The sequence below is a fragment of the Pelobates fuscus genome, chromosome 13 (assembly GCF_036172605.1).
Source record: "Pelobates fuscus isolate aPelFus1 chromosome 13, aPelFus1.pri, whole genome shotgun sequence".
NCBI classification, from domain to species: Eukaryota; Metazoa; Chordata; class Amphibia; order Anura; family Pelobatidae; genus Pelobates; species Pelobates fuscus.
In genome coordinates this window covers 21,248,552-21,269,947 of record NC_086329.1, presented here as the reverse complement: position 1 = coordinate 21,269,947, position 21,396 = coordinate 21,248,552, and the positions used below count along the sequence as shown (strand labels likewise).

Sequence of the window (21,396 nt, the reverse complement as noted above, 5' to 3'; positions counted from 1 at the left end):
ACGGAATTTCGTGCAAGATGGCGGCGCCCAGTGTAGGTCAAATCCCAGGCAAGATGGCGGCGCCCAGTAAGGCATGGGGAAGATGGCCGCCTGCAGGCTGGAGCAAGGGGAGGATGCCTTCAGAAAGATATTCCGTCTGTATAAACGGAGGAACCCCCCACCTGACCTCAGTGGGGTGCTAGAGTTTACCAGAGGACATCCTGGAGTGAGTTAATCTGAATTTTACTGCTCTGGGATAGAAACCATAGTATCATGTGCCGGTACCTGCAGTCAGAATTGCAGAGAGAAATGCAATCCTAGTAGACTAATAGTATAATATTAATGTTTATTAATAATAATAATAATAATAACAAAGTGTTATAAATGCTCTGCTTGCTGGCTTCTTTCCTTCCACATGCCTGTTTTACCCTAATTATAGTGGTGTCAATTCTTTCTGTTCACTGTTTGGGTGGTAAGGAATGGGTCAAACTCTAGAGATGGAAAAAAATGCCAACATTGGCAGCCATGAATACAAAGTAAACACAATAAACATTAGAAATAATAATAATTCTTGTTCTAATTATTATTACCAATGTTCAGGCCAGCTATATAGTTCTATGGTATAAGCATGTCTACTATATACAAAAAAAATGTGCATTTATCCCGTATGCCATGACTTTGGACACTTGTTTTTCTCTATGCCGGTTTGCTTTGCTGTCGTGGCACCGCAGACCAATTTGTAATTCACTGCACGAAAAAATAAAGAAAAAAAATTAAATCATATACACAAAAAGCATGAACTTTACATAATGTGTTTTCAGGACCTACTTAAAAGAATTACAGAATAGAATGCCCAAACAGGGCAGTAAAATGTTTTAATCAGTGCAGGATCCATACCAGGTTAATGCCTGTTTAAATTGTACATTTTAGGCCAAAGTGACCATATTGGATTATGGAAATTCGAATTCAAAAGGGCTATTTTGACCTAATTTAGCATTTCCTTATGAGTTTTGCATTTCCTTATGAGTTTCAAAGGATAACCCTTATCCGAGTTAAAGGGACACTATATTTACCAAAACAACTTCAGCTTAAAGGACCACTATAGTGCCATGAAAACATACTCGTTTTCCTGGCACTATAGTGCCCTGAGGGTGCCCCCACCCTTAGGGACCCACTCCCGCTGGGCTCTGGGGAGAGTAAAGGGTTAAAACTTACCTTTATTCCAGCGCCGGGCAGGGAGCTCTCCTGCTCCTCTCCGCCTCCGATCCTCCCTTTCGGCTGAATGCGGATGCGCGGCAAGAGCTGCGCGCGCATTCAGCCGGTCTCATAGGAAAGCATTTACAATGCTTTCCTATGGACGCTTGCGTGCTCTCACTGTGATTTTCACAGTGAGAATCACGCAAGCGCCTCTAGCGGCTGTCAGTGAGACAGCCACTAGAGGATTTGGAGGCTGGATTAACCCTATTATAAACATAGCAGTTTCTCTGAAACTGCTATGTTTATAAAAAAAAAAGGGTTAATCCTAGAGGGACCTGGCACCCAGACCACTTCATTAAGCTGAAGTGGTCTGGGTGCCTAGAGTGGTCCTTTAATGAAGTGGTCTGGGTGCCAGGTCCACCTAGGATTAACCCTGCCTGTTGTAAACATAGCAGTTTCAGAGAAATTGGTTAATCCAGCCTCTAGTGGCTGTGTCATTGACAGCCACTATAGGCGCTTCCGCGCTTCTCACTGTGATTTTCACAGTGAGAAGATGCCAGCATCCGTAGGAAAGCATTGAGAATGCTTTCCTATGAGACTGGCTGAATGCGAGGCGGCTCTTGCCGCGCATGTGCATTCAGCCGATGATGGCAAAAGAAGGAAGAGATTCCCCAGCGCTGGAAAAAGGTAGGAATTTAACCTTTTCCTGACCCTAGAGCCTGGCGGGAGGGGGACCCAGAGGGTGAGTGGGACCCAAGGACCCTATAGAGCCAGGAAAACGAGTATGTTTTACTGGCACTATAGTGGTCTTTTAACCCCTTAAGGACCAAACTTCTGGAATAAAAGGAAATCATGACATGTCACACATGTCATGTGTCCTTAAGGGGTTATTATTATTATTATTATTGCAATTTATATAGCGCCAACAGATTCCGTAGCGCTTTACAATATTAAGAAGGGGATTTAACTATAAATAGGACAATTACAAATAAACTTACAGGAACAATAGGTTGAAGAGGACCCTGCTCGATCGAGCTTACATTCTATAGGAGGTGGGGTGTAAAACACATTAGGACAGGAATTTGCAATCAAATAAGGTGGACTGCCCTTTAGGAGAGGGCAAGAGACAGGTATGTGAGGTATTGGTTAGTCTTGGAGGCCATAAGCTTTCCTAAAGAGGTGGGTTTTAAGGCACTTCTTAAAAGATGCAAGACTAGGGGAGAGACTGATGGCGGTAGGCAGGCTATTCCATAGGAAGGGAGCCGCCCGCGAGAAGTCCTGCAAGCGCGAGTTGGCCGTACGAGTGCGGACAACGGACAGGAGGTGGTCACGGGCAGAGCGGAGAGACCGAGAAGGGACATACCTATGGATCTGTGAGGAGATATAAGAGGGTCTAAAGTTGTTCAGTGCTTTATAGGTGTGAGTAAGTACCTTGAATTGACTCCTATAGCATACAGGAAGCCAATGTAAGGACTGGCAGAGGGGTGAGGTGTGAGAGAAACGACTAGAGAGGAAAATCAGTCTAGCAGCAGCGTTCATTACGGACTGTAGGGGTGCAGTACGGCTTTTGGGAAGACCAATCAGGAGAGGGTTACAGTAATCCATACGGGAAATTACTAGCGCATGGACAAGCTCCTTGGTAGTATCTGGTGCAAGAAAGGGGCGGATGCGGGCTATGTTTTTAAGATGAAATCTACAGGATTTGGCAACATGCTGGATGTGAGGCTCAAAGGTGAGACCAGAGTCAAGTATGACGCCAAGACAGCGCGCTTGCAAGGATGGACTGATGTTGGTACCACAAACTTGAAGGGAGAGCGAAAGAGGAGGATCAGTATTAGGAGGAGGAAAGACAAGGAGCTCAGTTTTTGAGAGATTGAGTTTCAGAAAGCGGGAGGACATCCAGTCAGAGATGGAAGAAAGGCAAGCAGTGACACGTTGCAGGACGGCAGGGGAGAGGTCCGGGGAGGAGAGATATAGCTGGGTGTCATCAGCGTACAGGTGGTAGTGGAATCCAAAAGAGGTAATAAGTTTGCCAAGAGAGGCAGTATAAAGAGAAAATAGAAGGGGACCAAGGACGGAGCCTTGGGTTAAGGGACAATATAGGCACCCAGATCACTTCAGCTAATTGAAGTGGTCTGGGTGCAGTGCCCCTTTCAGTTTAACCCTGCAATTGTATTTACTGCAGTTATTGAGTAACTGCACTAATTACCTTGCAGGGTAACTTCACATCTAGTGGCTTTCTACCAGACAGCCCCTAGAAACGCTTTTGAGTCGTTGTGTGACTTTTGGTTGCCTAACTGATGCTGGACACCCTCGCGCTTTGCACGAGGACATCCACCATCCGCTAAAACCCCATATGAAAGCATTGATTCAACTTTTAAAGTATGTAACATCTGATTAAAAATTAAACTATTTTGCCACAGCCATGAGAGTTGTGGCTAGGACTGCATCGACAAAGGGATTTAACTTCTACATGTCAGAGAATTGAGCAGTGAGACTGCAGGGGCATGAGCTATACACCAAGACTGCTTCATTAAGCTAAAGTTGTTTTGGTGACTATAGTGTTCCTATAACATAAGTATGTGGTGCTTGTGTTGATTACATCTTTAAAAATAGACTCTTACATCATTGAGGAATAAGATTTGTTTAGTCTGTTTTATTTTATTGTGATACATTTCTTTCGCTTCCACAGGTAAAGCCCAAAGAGCTGACTATTGGTGCTCTAAGTGACCATGATGCCTGCCGAGCTGGTTTACAACCTTTGGACCAGTGGAAGGTTTATGGCCTTGAAGGTTACCCAGGTACAGTCACTAATACTATACAGACTCAAGAGAATTCATATATTCTAAGTGCTTTACAAATGTGTTTAAACTCACCTTTTTCCCACGTCGCACTGGTCTTGACGTGGCTGGCATCTCAATGGGAAACATTCAGCACCTCCATGCAGAGCGTGGGGACGCTGAACGCGTGGAACATTGGTCTAGGAAGTACTTCTAGTGGCTGTATGAGTGACTGCCAAAAGAATTGTTACTAGACCCCCGTGTAAGCACTGCCTTTTCTCTGACAAGCCTTTACATTGAAAAACCTACAGGGACAGGTTCTAGAATCCAGAACCACTACATTAAGCTGTACTGGTTTTGTCCCTTTTAGTGATTTTGAAGCGATCATGGCACCTAGAGTCTGGATGTATAGTGTTTCACTATGAAACGCCGCAGATGCGAAGATTAACCCATCTTCTGTCAGAGGTGTAACTCCACCTATAGCAGCATCACTAGGGTGTGATTAGCTAGTCCAGAACATTGACTAATGTCAAATATGTGCATATTCCTATGCACAGATTTGCAATTGTTGGCTGAGTGAGGTAAGCGGACACTCTCAGCCATTCTTCAGAAGATGGATGCACGTCACAGCCAGCCTTAGAGGGACACATTACTGCCCAAATACAAAACACAACCCTCCCCCTAAAAATTATTATTTAGTAAATACACCCCCAATGAAAAGACGTCTGCATTTTTCTGTTGGGGTTATCTAAAAACCCTTATCTGCAGCCGTTGCAAGACCTCACCTTTTTCCCCAGCCGAGCGTTTCTGTAACTGTTATTTTACAGACCAATGTAGCTGAACAAGAAGTCTTTGCAAGACAGGTGTTCTGAACAATTACCTGCCTCAAGATTTCATCTAAACTACCATGAAGTAACAGTACTGGTTGTCTGATTGACATCCAGGTAGATGTAACAAGGTTAATTTATAACACTTCACAGTTCTATTAAAATCTGCGCTTTTTGTTAAATCAAAAAACAAGAGAACAAACTCTTCTCTAATGTAAATGGTGCCTTTTAAGCAAGTTAAAGTGTTTTAGGGGTCTGGAGTGACCCTGTAAAAGAGATCAGTCATCTGGAGCAACAGGTTGCAAAACTGTTTCATCCATTGCCTAGAAATGGGGCCAGTTTACGCTTGGCTCCTGCCGTAGTGGTTATAATGTTTGCAGTAACCCTTCAAAAGATGGAAACCAAGGATATAAATAACATAATTTCTATTAAAAAGATGTGTATAATATTTCTTGCTCTAACAATGAAGGTTACTATGAAACCAATAATTCTACAGAGCTGAAAATGTACGATAAATGTAATGCACAAATGACTAGTAACAGAGTTGAACTCTCAGAATAGTGTCCAGCAAAGAAGGAAAAGATGAAATAATAAAAGCCTAAAGCATTGCTGTTACTAATAAGCATTGGTAAAATATCAATTACGGCTGTCCCTAACATGCATTTGCGGGTACCTGCTACTAAACTAGTAATCATATCCAGACTAAGTGTCCCTACTGATCATACAGAAAAATCTGAGTTCTAAGTAAACAAAGAAGGCAAAAACAAGAGGCCATTTACAAGGTAAGAAATATTGGCTACATTTGCAAAGTAAGGTCAAGCCAGCTAACAAGCCCTATTCTATAGCCTTCTATCGAGATGTCACTTTGTCAGTGGAGCTAAAGTAAAAATGGTTAAACACTGAACAGTGGGGCAGTGCCAGGGCTCTCCAAGCAAGTACCTAAAGTGTATCTTTAATTGTGTTTTTATGGTGTTGCTTGTGGTCATACTTGCAGTTTCACATTGTATCTCGTACACATTTCTCTACCGCTTGCTTATTTTGCAGCTGTCAACTTTATGGTCACATAGATTTTAGGCTGGTTAACCGCCTCAAAAGTAGCAATGAATGCTTGGAGTAATCCTTTAAGATTTGCTCGCCATCAAAAGTCTCTTTAGAAGTGGTCAGAAGCATATCTTTTTTTACCTAGCCTTCAGATACTACATACCTCTCTTTGTTTTCCAGGATTTCTTTTTGTATCAAATCCCTTCCTGCCTGGTTGGCAGCATCGCTGGGTGAGACAATGTCTAAAGGTTTATCCACAGAAACCAAATGTATGCAACCTAGATCTTCATATGAGAGCCGAGCAGACCGCCAACATATGGGAGAGTAGCAAGGAGCAGCTCAGGTGAGCAATTAACTTAGAATGGCAAGAACCACTATCTATCTCTGGATTTCAATAGCCCTGTTTGTATGAGCTCATACCATCAATGGAACATTTGTAAGGAAAAAAGAAGGAACCTATTGGAGGGGATCCGACAGACAGAAGTTATTATGGAGTAAGCATGTCTCTCATGTCTTCCAAAATGTTATAAGCTGTTCCTGTTCTTATCAACTTATTAACTATCTATACTCTTAGTGTCTGTGTTATTGTTTGTGTATGTTTTTATTTGCCCACTGTCCCTTAATGGTCCATCACTGTTAGCAGTGTAGAGGTGGAAGTAGGAAGCATCTTACTCTAAAGAGATCTTTCAAGAAATGTTAAAGAGACATTAAAGAACACTTCGAGCACCATAAACACTATAGTCCAGTGGTTCCCAAACCAGTCCTCACGTTCCTCTTTACCAATCCAGCATTTCGGTATTATTTAGTTTTGTCTAAGGTGTTTGGTGACTGGTACGGGGAACGTGAACTGGTTTAGAAACCACTGCTATAGTCTGTTGCAGTGAATTTGTGTTGCTTGGAAGCATTACCTGCGAAACAATATTTAAAATCTCTTGTTATTTCGCTACATCTGCAGTGTCCAGCTCCCTTCCCATTGATGTTAGTTGGAAAATATCACTGTTTGCAAAATGTTTCTCTGTAAGAGTCACTCCAATCCTTCATGCCACATTGTTAACTTACTCTGTTTTAAGCTTATATTCTTTCTTTCTGCATAATGTAGATTGCATTACCAATGGCACCTTACAAGTGTCACAACCTTGACTTATCTATTCATAACCCTGTCCAAACAATGTGTTTAGAAATGATTTGAAGTCTCTGACACAGCCATCTAACCTCAAATACACTTTCTATTGGGACCACATTACTCTGATTCCTGCTCAAAGTATCATGTAGCCTCAGTGGGTGCAATACCCTTTGTAATACAGTATACAATGTCTAGTTAATAAGAAGCACTCATCCAAACAATCATTTCTCATGATAATAGTGATTTTAACCCCTTAAGGACACAGGACATGTGTGACATGTCATGATTCCCTTTTATTCCAGAAGTTTGGTCCTTAAGGGGTTAAAGGCACATCGGCTTTACTGAACCCACATCCATAGGCAATGTATACATAATTTACCAAATAAACTTTTGAAAAACGTTAACTACTTGTTTTTACTCCAGTGCCACCTTCGCCACAGCTTTTGCGAGTGTCATACTGTTGTGACACCCACATATGGTACAACCTTGCTACCACCTGTTTTCTGATAGGTTTGGCTTAGAATGTTGAACACCTCCCACACAGGGCAAATCTTCCCCATGACACTTGGCATGTGAGCAGAGGAACATCAGTCATTCCATTACTACTTTAGCACACAAATTTGTTCTAGTCTCCTTAGTTAGGCTTTTATATATTAGGTTATATAGACCTCTGGATCTGTGGCATGGAGGTCCAAGCAGAGGATTGAGTGACAGGAAGAGAAGCAGAAACTGCCTATGACAGCTCTCCTGTTCCTTGTCACAGTGATATACCCCCAGCAAGTGTTTCTCACACTTTCAGGTGGAGTGTAGGATGATCTGATGGCGGTGTGGTGGCAATGAAGCCAGCTGTTGACATTATTAATCCACAAAAATAGAAAAGTTCTACAAAAAGATTTATTTACAAGGACATAAGGTACAAACGTTTCTGGTTATCCCCTTTATCAAAAGGTACGTTTGTACCTTATGTCCTTGATAATAAATCTTTTTGTAGCACTTGGTGTGCACATTTGCAATTGTTTGCGCTGCCCTCATATTTTCTATGTTTGTGGATTACTTTACCCTGGGTGTTGCTGTAGAGGGAGGTGTCGGCAGCACAATAGGAAAAGTTTGTATTTCGATTTTCTCTGGGTTCTTGCAGTAACCCCAGCTATATACTGGTCATACCTGTGTTGACATTATTAAGGCAGTTTGCCCTGCATGTCAAATAGTCCAAAAGGAGGATGTAGAGCAGCAGAATAGGGGCAGCAGAAGATGTTGGTTTTTACAACAGTTTAAAATTCACAGACCTCTGAAAATGGAGGCGCTAGAGCAAGGGTAACAGGAAAGTATAACTATAACTGCTCCCAAAGGCAATAAATATGTCTCTATTTATCTCATATACGTATATTTATCAAATATATCAGTTTAATTTTTCACTCATGATAAATTGTAAAATTATTACTTTAATGAACATGCCAAGTACCAACCATTACAGCCCACTGTTTTTTGGTTTGTTTAAGCGCTGTGTACACTAAACCTGACATGACAGGTTCACTTTAATCAATAGTGTTATACCTTCTAACTGTTTTGTCCATCCAGAGAGAGAGCCTCTGATCGCAGAAGCCAGAAGAGCCTGTTGGAGAAGCTTCGCTGGGTTACCCTTGGCTATCACTATAACTGGGACACTAAGGTACCCAATCCATTACCATTTCAGCTGCGTTAACCTCTCGGTAGTACATTGTCGGACCATTTTTTTGGTCTCTTAAGGATTTATTTACTAAAGTGAGAATTCAAAGTGAATTTCACATTTAAGATTAAAATAGCAGGAGGGGGCGGGGCCTGACCGCAGAGCCGAGTGGATGCGAGATAGGGGAGCTCCTGCATCGGCAACTGAAATAAAGCCAAAACCAGGCACAAAAAGGCACCAAATCGAGGCAGAAGTGCCACCACCAGAGAGGTGACATGGTGGGGCACAAGCTGACGCAAGACGAAAAGCCAATGGGACATAACCCGGCAAAACGAGGCCTGCGGCCTACAAGCATGGCGGACGCGGGGAAGACGGCCGCTTTCCCGCGACCTGCCACAGAAGCAAACACGTACAAGGGCTCCTGTTCCCCCCCCTATGGGCCGGCGGGGGTCATCCCGGCCCCAAGAGGATTAGCCCAAGCAACGGAGCAGCACCTCCAAATGAGACCCACCAACAGCAAACTGAAGCCGACAGTAACCGGTCCACCTAACCTTCCAGATGGACTAGATACACTGGCACGGCTCAACGCCATATTCGAGGCTTTCTGGCGCAAAATAGAGGACCGACAAGCCACGACACAAGGCCCAGCGGCACACTCACGAGTAAAGGCACTCACGAGCCCACGTACTCAGGGCACAAACCAAGCGGGAAAGAGAGCACAGAAATGGCGTCGCAAACACAGACCCCCCCTCCCGCCGGGCAGACTTCGCCAGGTGCAACCAGTAGCAAACGGCGCCTCAGAGAAGCAAAAACCCTCCCGGCCTCTAGCCCACACGAGCACCGAGACTCGCCTGCATCACCACACACACCAAAGTATAAAGAAACCTCCCGCAGAGATGAACATCCCTGCAGAGATGAAAGGGCGGATTGGGCTCCACGCATCATCCCTGCACAAGCAAAAGAAAACGCAAAGTCGGACCCATAAGTGCCCTACCTCTGCACAGCACCGAAGACCTCCGGTACTCCCAGCAACTACTATAGTCCAGCGCCAACGCAAACCCGCCTACCCACCTCAGAGAGGCTCTACTACACGCCGACCCAACAAAGACCCACCAGCAGCCGCAGAGAGGTGGGAACCGACATGGAGCAAGCTCAAGCCAAACAAACCTCTGAGAGATCAAACCCTGATCGGTGAACCACGCTGCCTAGCATCAGACTTTCAAAACTTGGCAAGCCCCAGGGCGGGCAGGGACTTTGCTGTACCATTACAAGGTATAGGGTGACTGTGAACTGCGATACAGGTGCCACAGGGGGCCCCATCAGCCTTACTCTGCTAGATGTGGAAAGACTGTCACACTAACTCTTGTTACCCCCTGTCTTCCTTGAGCCCAACTAGGTCCCTTAACTGTTTACCTGCTGTCCGGTTCTATTTACTATGGGGACATGCTGGATACCAGCTGCAACACACTAAGCCCCTACAATCACAGCCAAATGCCTTTCTGTTTTAAGCTGCATCACCTTGAGTACTTTCATACTTGTCCATCTGCCTGCAGGTCTCTGCTAAGTTAGCTTGTACCCTCTGGCAGGTGCTGTCAACACCAAAATTTTATAAATTGGATGTGTCCTTTCTATGTCAAGCATCTAAGATATGCCATTAATATTAATCTACATATACTTAATCGTTTGTGTTATCATTTTATTTTTATTTAATATTACTCTGCAGTGCATATTAGCGCGTAAACGAATCATAATATACCAAGCACTATGTACCTCCCGCTGAGCTTACCCAGCTAGTTAATTTATATTTTGAAAATTTTAGACAGCAGGATGTGCATCTCTTCATTGATTATTGTTTTAGCTAGGCTTGAAACATATGTAAAGAAATGTCTGTTTTTATCTTTTCTCTTACAAAACTAAAATTGTGCTGTATACTCATATGCCACGTTCTGTTTTAACTGTTCGTTACCTTGCTGCTTGTGACTGCTATTGTGGCTGAACAAGCCTGTTGTTATACCGTGCACGACAAAAATAAAGAATTAAAAAAAAAAAAAAAAAAAAAAAAAAAGATTAAAATAGCAGAACTGGAAACATTCTCTAATTCAGCTTTGCTTAAGGCTTGGCTACTCTGGCCTTAAATGTAATATTCACTTTGAATTTTCACTTTAGTGAATAACCCTTTTAGTCTCTCAGCTTGCAATGGTCATTCATTATTGATTACTCTCTCCCTGTAGAAGTACTCAGTCGACCATCACTCCACCTTCCCCCCAGACTTAGCTGAGCTTTCACGCTGCGTCTCCCGAGCTTGTGGTTTCTCCAAGTTTCAACCAGAGGCAGGGATCCTCAATTACTATCACATGGACTCATCTCTTGGAATTCACGTGGATGAGTCCGAGCTGGACCAGCACAGTCCCCTCCTCTCTTTCTGGTAAGTCAGTGACTCTAACATCATCCTAGCAGAGCCCCATAGAATTTCACAAATTGCAGGGATACGTGTAAAATATTCCTCATTCTCAAACGTTTTTTTATCAAATAAAGCAATAACTATTTTATTTTCTATATTTAAATGGTCACAGTATGTACATTTACAGACATAGATGCTGCTAGCTTAGCTATGCACTGCCCACTGGACACTACTGCGTACAATTCAAGGGAAAAGTACAAGTACAATTTTACCTGCTTTATATTTTTTAAGCATTGTCACATGTACTTTTACCAGAAAGTGGCAGCATTCTTTCCGATTTGCAAATGACATCAGTAGGTAAAGCACTGCGTGTGATTTTGTATACATGCGCTGCTTCTTAGTAGAAACAATACGAGCCAGCCATGCAGTATATATATAATGTTAGGGCCTTCATTCACTTTTACAAATGGCATTGTGATGGTGCTGCACAGACTTCCGATCACTGTGCATCAGAGAGTATGCAGTTCTGCTCTCACCACGTTTTCTAAGTCAATTAAAAGAAAATTATTTTACATATTTGCTTGTATGCAGACTCATCTAATGATATAATTGCATACCAGTAATTAACCCCTTAAGGACCAAACTTCTGGAATAGAAGGGAATCATGACATGTCACACATGTCATGTGTCCTTAAGGGGTTAAATCATCTACAGTCTTCCTTTCATGCATCCATTTATTATTTATTATTTAGATTATTTAAAAAAAAAAAAAAAATCTTTTTTGTGTCTGCACATATTTAGAAGTATTGTGCATAATCTGGTATTCCTAAACTGACACCAGGTGGCAGCAAATGAGCATTTTTTTTTTCTTTTCTTGAACATTTCTGCTAATTGATAATCTCAAGCTGCATTTTGTCATATCCGCTTGATCTGAGATATCATGACAATCCATCCAGCTGTGGACTGGTTCTTGTCTAAAGGCGGTGTATGTAGGCAAACCTAGTGCACAATGGGCCAACTATGAAAACATTGTGTATGACCTAATAGATTGAGTGTGCTATTATTTTGTTTTGTATTATAGAATGAATGAGAACCTCTTGACTGTTTCACTGAGCACTTGATATTTTCCTGTATTGATTCAATCTCCTTTTCATAAAGGTTTTTAAAGTTATGTTTTTGACCCTCAGTTATCCTTTAGATATACTTTGCTTCCCGTCTTAGTTTAACTGGTACTGTTTCCATATACTCTATCACCTGATGCAATAATCTTGCCTTTCTTGTTTTCCTGCCTTGCAGCTTTGGACAGTCCTGTATATATTTGCTGGGAGGCTTGAGCAGGGAGCTGGCTCCCACTCCAATGATGATGCACAGCGGTGATATCATGATAATGGCAGGTCCTAGCCGACTATTATACCACGCTGTGCCAAGGATACTTCCCCATCCAGGAGGTGGCCTTTTGCCTCCAAGTCTAACTGGGCCACCATCTGACAATACTCCTACTCCTCCTTCTCTCACTGAGCCATGTTCTTCCCAAGACTGGGAAGTATGTGCACAATATTTACATGACTCCCGTATTAACATGACGGTCAGGCAGGTACTGGAGGATGGCTGCAGCTTTCCAGTAGGGGAGGACATGAGGCATGAACAAATCCATGCAACCAAAGAAGACTCTTATCACCAGGATGAACCAGAAACACCGGGACAGGAAGGTGAGGGACAGCACCTACTCACCAAACGCATTAAGACCACGTAGACCTGGATCTGCTAGAAAAAGTGTAGTACATAAAGAAGAATTATTTAAGCTGGGATTAAATTAAATTGAATTGTTATTCTACCAAACGTCTTTCTTTAATGCACTAAAATGCAATAAGCACTTGGAGTGCAGTAGACAGATGTATTTTTGGTTTTATATATATTGCAAACGAGTTTATTTGAAAGCTCATAAACACATTGCATTGATTTTATAAAGGTCTCATTGAGATATCCTGGTTCCTTCACCATGTCACCATGCCAAGGGTGATCAGAGCAATACAAATTCCTTGCATTTGAAAGAATACTATGCTTTGTTTAACCTGTAGTTTCCAAAACTACTTTCCGGTAAACACCTGGAAAATCTCTACAGCTTCAGATGAGCTTCCATTGTTTTATGCATATATATGACTTTTACAATCTGGCTAAGTCCACATCTCCTTTGTCCTCTCTGTTTGGAAAGGCACCATGTTTTGTAATTCTGAGCAGCATGTTTGGACTGATAAACTCTGCAGAATGATAATCTTACAGAGCAGTATCTCAGTCTCCGTTTAATTGACAATGTGACGAATATCTGTCCCCCCCACATACAATAATGATTAAAGGACCACTATAGTGCCAGGAAAACTAGTATAATACATTTTTAGAAATGTTAAATGAAGGCTAGGTACTACTGTCAGGATCTGCCAAAAATGGTGTACGTCGGCATTGTGACAGACTTATGCAATGTATGATCATATACTTTACCTAAATTCTCATTATTTAATCTCTCATATTATTGTTTTCCGAAGTCAGGTGTTTTCTAAAAACATCAAATATAAGTAACACGTTTTAATAAAAAAAAAAAACAAAAAAAAAAAACATTAAATTCTGTGAGCTTTGATGCTGGTGTTTATTGGGTGCACTGGACTCTGTTATGTGTTTATATATTTTTTTACGACTTGGAAATACTAAGTGTCTGTGTCATCTCTGTGATTATTAAAGTAACAGTGCTACTTCTAGACACTATGGAATCTTGTCAGAGCACTATTGTTTTTGTTCTGCTTCTTTCTTTGTTGATGTAGGTAACATGACAGACACTACAAGCTGTAGGCTGAGATAAGATATAATACAAGTGTATAGTATCCCTTTTGTCACACTTTAGCTGTATATCTATATTTATGTAGTTTTAAAATATTTCATGTTTAGCTCTGTTAAAGCGATACTCTGTAGTGGAATTATCACCCAGTAAATATACATTTAAAGAAAATTATAGTCTTTAAAGTATAGCTATTAGGTATAAATATGTATACCTAATGCTATAGTGCCCTAGTCACCGTTTAGGTGACCGGGCCAGCGCCACCAGGGTTACTTTTTATCTCTTGAAGCACCAGTCTCCTTGGTGAAGCTCCGCATCTTTCGCTGAGATCATAAAGATCGATGATCTCAGCCAATCCAATGCTTTCCAATTGGAAAGCATGGGGAGGCTAGTGTGCATGACACAGGATGATGGGTGATGGTCAATAGTGTGAGGATATCAAATGAGATTCTGGAAATTTGGGAAGGGAGTGGGGTTTGGCTGCAAATATATATATTTTGTTGCAGCAACTGGTCAACTTTTTACAGTCATGTTAAGATCGGGTATGGTATTGTACAATTGGCTTAACTATGTATAAAAAAAAAAATACGTTCCGGTGGCTCTAATGTCCCTTTAAAAAGGGACTTATAGTTGTGTGTGCATTTATCCACATTTTGGAATATGAAAAGCCACTAAAGTCACCCAGACCACTTTATCTAATTGAAATGATTTGTGTGCAGTGGTCCTACACTAGAGTCTCTCACCACTGGAGCACCAAGAGTCTTCATTCCCCTCCCTGGCATGAGTTAAGAAAAAGGCATGGGAATATTAAAACAACACTCCACTGCCCGAATAAAAATAAACAAACATTGTTTAGTAGATATACCCCTAATAAAAAACATGTAAGCATTTTCTTTCCACTGGGGGTAGATATAACCATAGTTTGCAAAAGCTGAATATCTCTTGCCTAAAGAATTTGCATGCCCTCCCTTCTAACTCTGTCCATACTTTCTGTATCTAGCCATTTGCATAATTCCCAATGCTTTCTAAAAACAAAAATTGCATATTTTGCATTGCAGAGTAAAAAGGATAAGACCTTTGCAGATATGCCACTTAATTAAGATGAAGTGGCATGGGTGAATTTATTGGACTTTTTAATAAAAGTAGTATGAAAAATAAAATATTAGATTAAACTTCCCGCCCCCTCCCACTGTTTGGCACACAGAACTCAGAGTCCAAATCTCTCCTCACGCACACATTCTCATACATACACACACATTTAATATACAGCCCCTATAAACACATACATACTCTCTCTCTACAGCTCCTAGCCACACATACTACGCCACAAACGGACACAGACCTGTTTATATGCACCCTACACCACAAACAGTCTCAAAATACATGCACAATGCCAGAAGTAACAAGGCACAAATGTGCCAATAAATTCACTTACGATGTGCAAAACATGGGCTTTTCACCATGCAAAAGCTCTTTGGCAGGGCTCTGTGCATGGGCTTCCCTGGTAACAGATTTTAAGTAAAATGTTCACTTTGAGACAACGTGTGTTATTGGTGATGACACAAATGCCCTGTTTCTGACTGCCCCCCCCCCCTACTACTGGGTTTCACTGATACACAGGTGCTGCGGAGGGGGAGAGGAAATTGTAGCTGTGTGGAAGTACATATTATTATTATTGTCATTTATATAGCGCCAACAGATTCCGTAGCACTTTACAATATTATCAGAGGGGGATTTCAAGGACCACTATAGACAACCAGACCACTTCAGCTCAATGAAGTGGTCTGGGTGCCAGGTCCATCTAGTGTTAACCCTGCAGCTGTAAACATAGCAGTTTCAGAGAAACTGCTATGTTTACACTAGGGTTAATCCAGCCTCTAGTGGCTGTCTCACTGACAGCCGCTAGAGGTGCTTCTGAAAATCACAGTGAGAAGACACTGGACGTCCATAGGAAAGCATTGAGAAATGCTTTCCTATGGACTGTTTAAATGCGCGCGCGGCTCTTGCCATGCATGCGCATTTGGCGCTGACTGCAGGAGAGGGAGGAGAGTTCCCCAGCGCCAAGAGAGCCTGGCACTGGATAAAGGTAAGAGTTTAACCCCTTCAGCCCAGATGGAATGGGACCCTGAGGGTAGGGGGGGCATGAAGACACTATAGTGCCAGGAAAAAAAGTTTGTTTTCCTGGCACTATAGTGGTCCTTTAACTATAAATAGGACAATTAAAAAAACAGGTTGAAGAGGACCCTGCTCCAATGAGCTTACAGTCTATATCTCTCTGTATATGTGCGAATGCATCTCGGGGTATGTCACTGACATGATCTTTTCTTTTGTCCCTTGGCGCTGGGTCAGGCTCCGCATCCGCTGCTCCTCCCCGACATCGGGAACCTAATGCACATCGTGGCAGTCACCGCAATCACGTTAGGACTACCCCATAGGAAAGCATTCAATCAAATAGTGTCCCTTTAAACGTGATTTCCAGTTAGAATTCTCTCTTTAGTGAATAATCCTGGGAGTCTTACTGTAGGGCAATTGGCTAATTATTATGACAGTAATGAGTGGGGGGGGGGGGGGGGGGGGGCTGGCTAAAGAAGCCATTGTCAGGGGTGTGGTTTTTATTTAGTTTTAATTTATTCTTATATGCTTTTTTTTTGTCATTCTTTGTTTTATTGAGGCAAGTTTTATAAAAGGTACAGAATGAACAAGGGGAGACGTATGTTTCTCATACAGAATAGGGATATGATAACAGTTTTAACATCTCCTGTGAGTAACAGCCTCATTTTATATTAATTGAGCGTTCCAGAATATTAGTAACAAGCAGAACTTAATAATGATTAACGTGACTAAACAAAAGTAGAGTATGATGTTATTAAACGTGAGTAGCTCCTTAGCGAATATGCCACCTTAATAGGAGGATTCTCCGTATTCAAGCTAGGTATAACAAGTATCGCACGGTGCAAGTGGTTAGGCATAAGCTTATACAGATCGGTTGGTTAGCGCTTGAGATTAGTGATGGTATGTGCATGTTGTGAAATACCGTACAAGATAAACACGCCATTTGCGTTATGGCACAAGCTGAGTTGGTATTGCTATTGTGGGGGGGTCACCATATAGTCGACAGGTTTGTAAGATTATGTGAGAATTCGTATGCTGTGCCCCACACCAAAGACTCCCAACAAAATAAACCTGTTATCTACGTTATGGTGTAAGCTGGGTCAGTATCGCTATTGTGAGGAGTTCTATTCTTATATGCTTTTAATTACTATTTTTTAATCTAATGAAATGTAAATGTAATAAATCTAATGAAATATAAATGTAGTTTCTGAGGAAAACTCCCTCCTGTAAACAATCTTTCACAACATAAGGGCATTTATCTCATTACATATCCAGCCCCGCCCCGTCACCATAGACACGCCCTTAAAGGTTACTACAGTTTATCGAGTGAAGTTGGTCGGTGTGACGTCACGCGGGCCGCTCCCTCGCAATCCCCGCCCACAGCACTCTCTGGTTGGCGGATGACTTCCTGTCGTGCGTCGGCCCCCCGTAGTGACGTCAAGTGCGCTGATTGGCTGCGCTGAAGTTCCGGTTTTGGAAGCCTGGCAGTGACAGGAGCGCAGCGCAGTGCAGGCTGGGAAATGCCGCGGTACAGTACTGGGGATGCCCCCGGGGGCCACAGCTCCCCCTATAAACCGGTAATGAACGGAGTACACAAGACCGAGAGCGGGGGCCTGAAAAACGGATACAGGGGAGCCCTGGATGGAAAGGTAATGGCACCCCAATAATATAACCTCCCCCAGTAATGTCACCCCAATAATATAACCTCCCCGGTAATGTCACCCCAATAATATAACCTCCCCGGTAATGTCACCCCAATAATATAACCTACCCAGTAATGTCATCCCAATAATATAACCTCCCCGGTAATGTCACCCCAATAATATAACCTCCCCGGTAATGTCACCCCAATAATATAACCTCCCCCAGTAATGGCACCCCAATAATATCTCCCCCAGTAATGTCACTGCAATAATATAACCTCCCCCAGTAATGTCACCCCAATAATATAACCTCCCCGGTAATGTCACCCCAATAATATAACCTCCCCCAGTAATGTCACCCCAATAATATAACCTCCCCGGTAATGTCACCCCAATAATATAACCTCCCCCAGTAATGGCACCCCAATAATATCTCCCCCAGTAATGTCACCCCAATAATATAACCTCCCCCAGTAATGGCACCCCAATAATATCTCCCCCAGTAATGTCACCGCAATAATATAACCTCCCCCAGTAATGTCACCCCAATAATATAACCTCCCCGGTAATGTCACCCCAATAATATAACCTCCCCGGTAATGTCACCCCAATAATATAACCTCCCCGGTAATGTCACCCCAATAATATAACCTACCCGGTAATGTCACCCCAATAATATAACCTCCCCGGTAATGTCACCCCAATAATATAACCTCCCCGGTAATGTCACCCCAATAATATAACCTCCCCCAGTAATGGCACCCCAATAATATCTCCCCCAGTAATGTCACCGCAATAATATAACCTCCCCCAGTAATGGCACCCCAATAATATAACCTCCCCCAGTAATGGCACCCCAATAATATAACCTCCCCAGTAATGTCACCGCAATAATATAACCTCCCCCAGTAATTAACGTCACCCCATATTACAACTTCCCTAGTAGTTAATGTCACCCCTTATTATAACTTCCCCAATAATAAATGTCACCTCAGTAATGTAAATCCCCTTAGTAATTGTCACCCCATTATTATAACTTCCCCAGTAATTGTCACCCACCCATACTATAACTTTCCCAGTAATGAATGTTACCCCAGTAATACAACTTCCACAATTACATAACTAACTTCCTAGTAATTAATGTCACCTCAGTACCATCATTTCCACAATAATTAATGTAACTCAGTAATATAACTTCCCCAATAATATAACTTCCCAGTAATTAATGTCATCCCAATACTATTACTTCCCCCATAATGCTGATCTACTCCCCACTTGGCCCCTCACAAGCAGATACATGGTGGAAGGAAATGACATAGCCGTGATATAATAATAACAATAACAAAGTGTTTAACCAGGAAAGGTATTCTCTGGTTTTCAAGTACGGCCTGGGGATTTTACTTTTGCCTAACATTCAGGGGATCTTGTCAACCTTTGTTTTATTGAGTTATTGACTAGATACTGAGGAAATATACATTTTATACTAGGATATATCAGCATTGTTAGTAAGCGTGATACACTTTACTGTTGGCTCATTTTTATATATTACTAAGTTGGTAGATTAACTGGAAGGATAACTAGTATTTGTATGAGTGTAATTGGGCTATACAGAACTCTTCATGTATTCACTAATAGAGAGTGAAGCTGTCTAGCGATCAGGTATTCTTTTCTTTTATCACAGGCTTAAATAGTCATTGGTTGAGATGGCAAAGAGATAAAGATAAAACCGGGTTCGCAGAGGAAGTGTCCTGGAAGATTATGCGACTCCCTTTCGAAGGATAGCTGGGTACCCGGGATGTTGAGAGCTGTTAGCAAACCCATTGTCTCCTTGTCTCTGGGCCCATTGCTGCCAGTCAGGTGTGCTTGCAGGCAGAGACACCAGGTTGTTTCAAGTTGTCCAAGATCCCAGGCAGAGTACAATTTTCTATGCAAAGTAATTTCCACCCTCACTTCTGGGCATCCAGGTATGGAAGCTGTGCTGATGTAGAATAACCCGAATTGACCCTGCCTGAAGAAAATTGGCCTCTCTCATCCAGTGCCATTTTGCCCTGTAACTGCAGGAGATGGGGTCCCAGAGACCCTCCATAGCCTCCGTCTCGGTACATCAGAGCATGGCGATGAAGAGAGCTGTGGTACATTAGATGTAGATTTGGTAGCTAACTTCGGCCAAAAAGAATTGCACAGTTGGTCAAATGCATTTAGTAAGTCCCACTCAGCAAATCAGAAACATCAGTCATTTTGTAACCTCCAGGTGAGTACATTGCAGTAGCAGTAACAAACACTCTTTAGCTGGACTTGTGAGTTGCTGAGTTGGTCAGTGTAGGCCGTGATCACCCCCACCGGCCCAGAAGATAGTGGGACGGAGCCCATGCAATTGCAGGAACACCTCTGAATGAGCTGTTGGCCACCTCCCCGTCCAGAAGGCTTTAGAAAAGTCTGTCGCAGGTCTATCCGACGATGAGACAAAAGAGAAAAAAAAACAAAAAACTTTATACATTTATTGCTGTTACACATTTCTGAGAGCAGGTACTCGTGATGCATGAAATGAAACTGCACCCCACTGTGAAACTGGGACAAGCCCTCAGGAATATAACTTGGCTAAAAATACTATAGGTCAGTGAGTCATTGCAAGGTAATAGTAACTCCATTATAATACCAGTGTAGCTATATGTAAGTGATCAGAGGTTCTTCAAGGATAAATTCAGGGCTCCTAAATGTAAGATATCGTTAATGGCAGCTTGGTCCTCTAACATTGTAATAAAAACTATCTATGGAAAATGTTATCTATATTATTCCTCACAATACAGATATTGTAATCTAACAGCGGGTCACCTTGAGAGGCTACAAGGGACTCTCAATAAAGGCGCATGTGGCATATATTGGGCCAGTGAGTGTAAGATAATGGCAACCCCATTAATATAGTTAGGGTGTGCAGGACTGTTGGCAGATTCAGAGTAAACAATATGTCATTTGATGTTGGGAAACATTTGTTTTGTGTAGTTTTTTTTACTTCTTCTGTGTTAAGCCACTTCATTGAGCTGTTAGTAAGCCAGCGGCAGTGCTCTCTTCTTGGCTAGTAATATCAGTTTTGTGGTACATTTGTGTCTTTTGTCAGCACACAAAGCACGCTAACCCCCAAAGATCCACTTTTAAGACTATTAAACTCTCTAACTCCCTGGTATACTGAAATTATAAATCCTTTCTAGTTCTTTACCTCTGCCGTTCGTGGGTGAAGAAATCTGAGAAAAGAAAACCACGCAAGCCACTCTGTTTGGAATTTGTCCCTTCAAATGGGGTAGAAAGAGGTTGGACTATAACTGTTTTCCTCAGTGAGGTTGTTGCTGATGCTTGTGGGAGTTAAAATATATATTAGATTTAAAAAAATATATATATATATATATATTTTCGTGCATGGATTCTACAAGTTACATTTACGCCAGTAATGCCAGAATTTCCATAAACTTATAAAGACAACTGGCATGAATAAACAGTGCACATTTTTAAATGTAATACGAGTAGACCGTAGTGTGGTGCAAGCCATAGCGTGTGGGTAAAAGGCTGTGTAGGCTTATCCATTGACTATGTTAATAGAAGTGTAACAGGCGCCTGGTGAATGAATGAACAGTGTATGTAAAGAAGGAGTTAAACTGGCTAGGCATGCTATATACAGTCGTCTATAAATAGATATTCGATTTAATGTAATAATTACAAATATTTATATAGAGCCAACATATTCCACAGTGGTGTACAATCTATTAACCGGGATAAATGATTCTAACAAAACCTGCTTGACCGACAAG

The 21,396-nt window shown here is 42.0% G+C and overlaps 2 protein-coding genes across 2 annotated transcripts in view; both read left to right on the top strand.

Moving 5' to 3' along the window:
- Positions 1–55: 55 nt before the first annotated feature.
- Positions 56–13,385, top strand: ALKBH1 (alkB homolog 1, histone H2A dioxygenase). Its single transcript, XM_063440449.1, has 6 exons — positions 56–205; positions 3,869–3,977; positions 6,005–6,167; positions 8,526–8,616; positions 10,845–11,038; positions 12,311–13,385. The coding sequence occupies exons 1-6, from the start codon at positions 74–76 to the stop codon at positions 12,765–12,767; spliced, it is 1,146 nt and encodes a 381-aa protein (XP_063296519.1). The 5' UTR covers positions 56–73; the 3' UTR covers positions 12,768–13,385.
- Positions 13,386–17,389: 4,004 nt separating this feature from the next.
- Positions 17,390–21,396, top strand: part of SPTLC2 (serine palmitoyltransferase long chain base subunit 2) — a 31,636-nt gene continuing 27,629 nt past the window's right edge. The window contains exon 1 of the mRNA XM_063440502.1: positions 17,390–17,602. Coding sequence (XP_063296572.1) covers positions 17,474–17,602 — 129 coding nt within the window. The 5' untranslated portion in view covers positions 17,390–17,473. The remainder of the gene's footprint in view (positions 17,603–21,396) is intronic.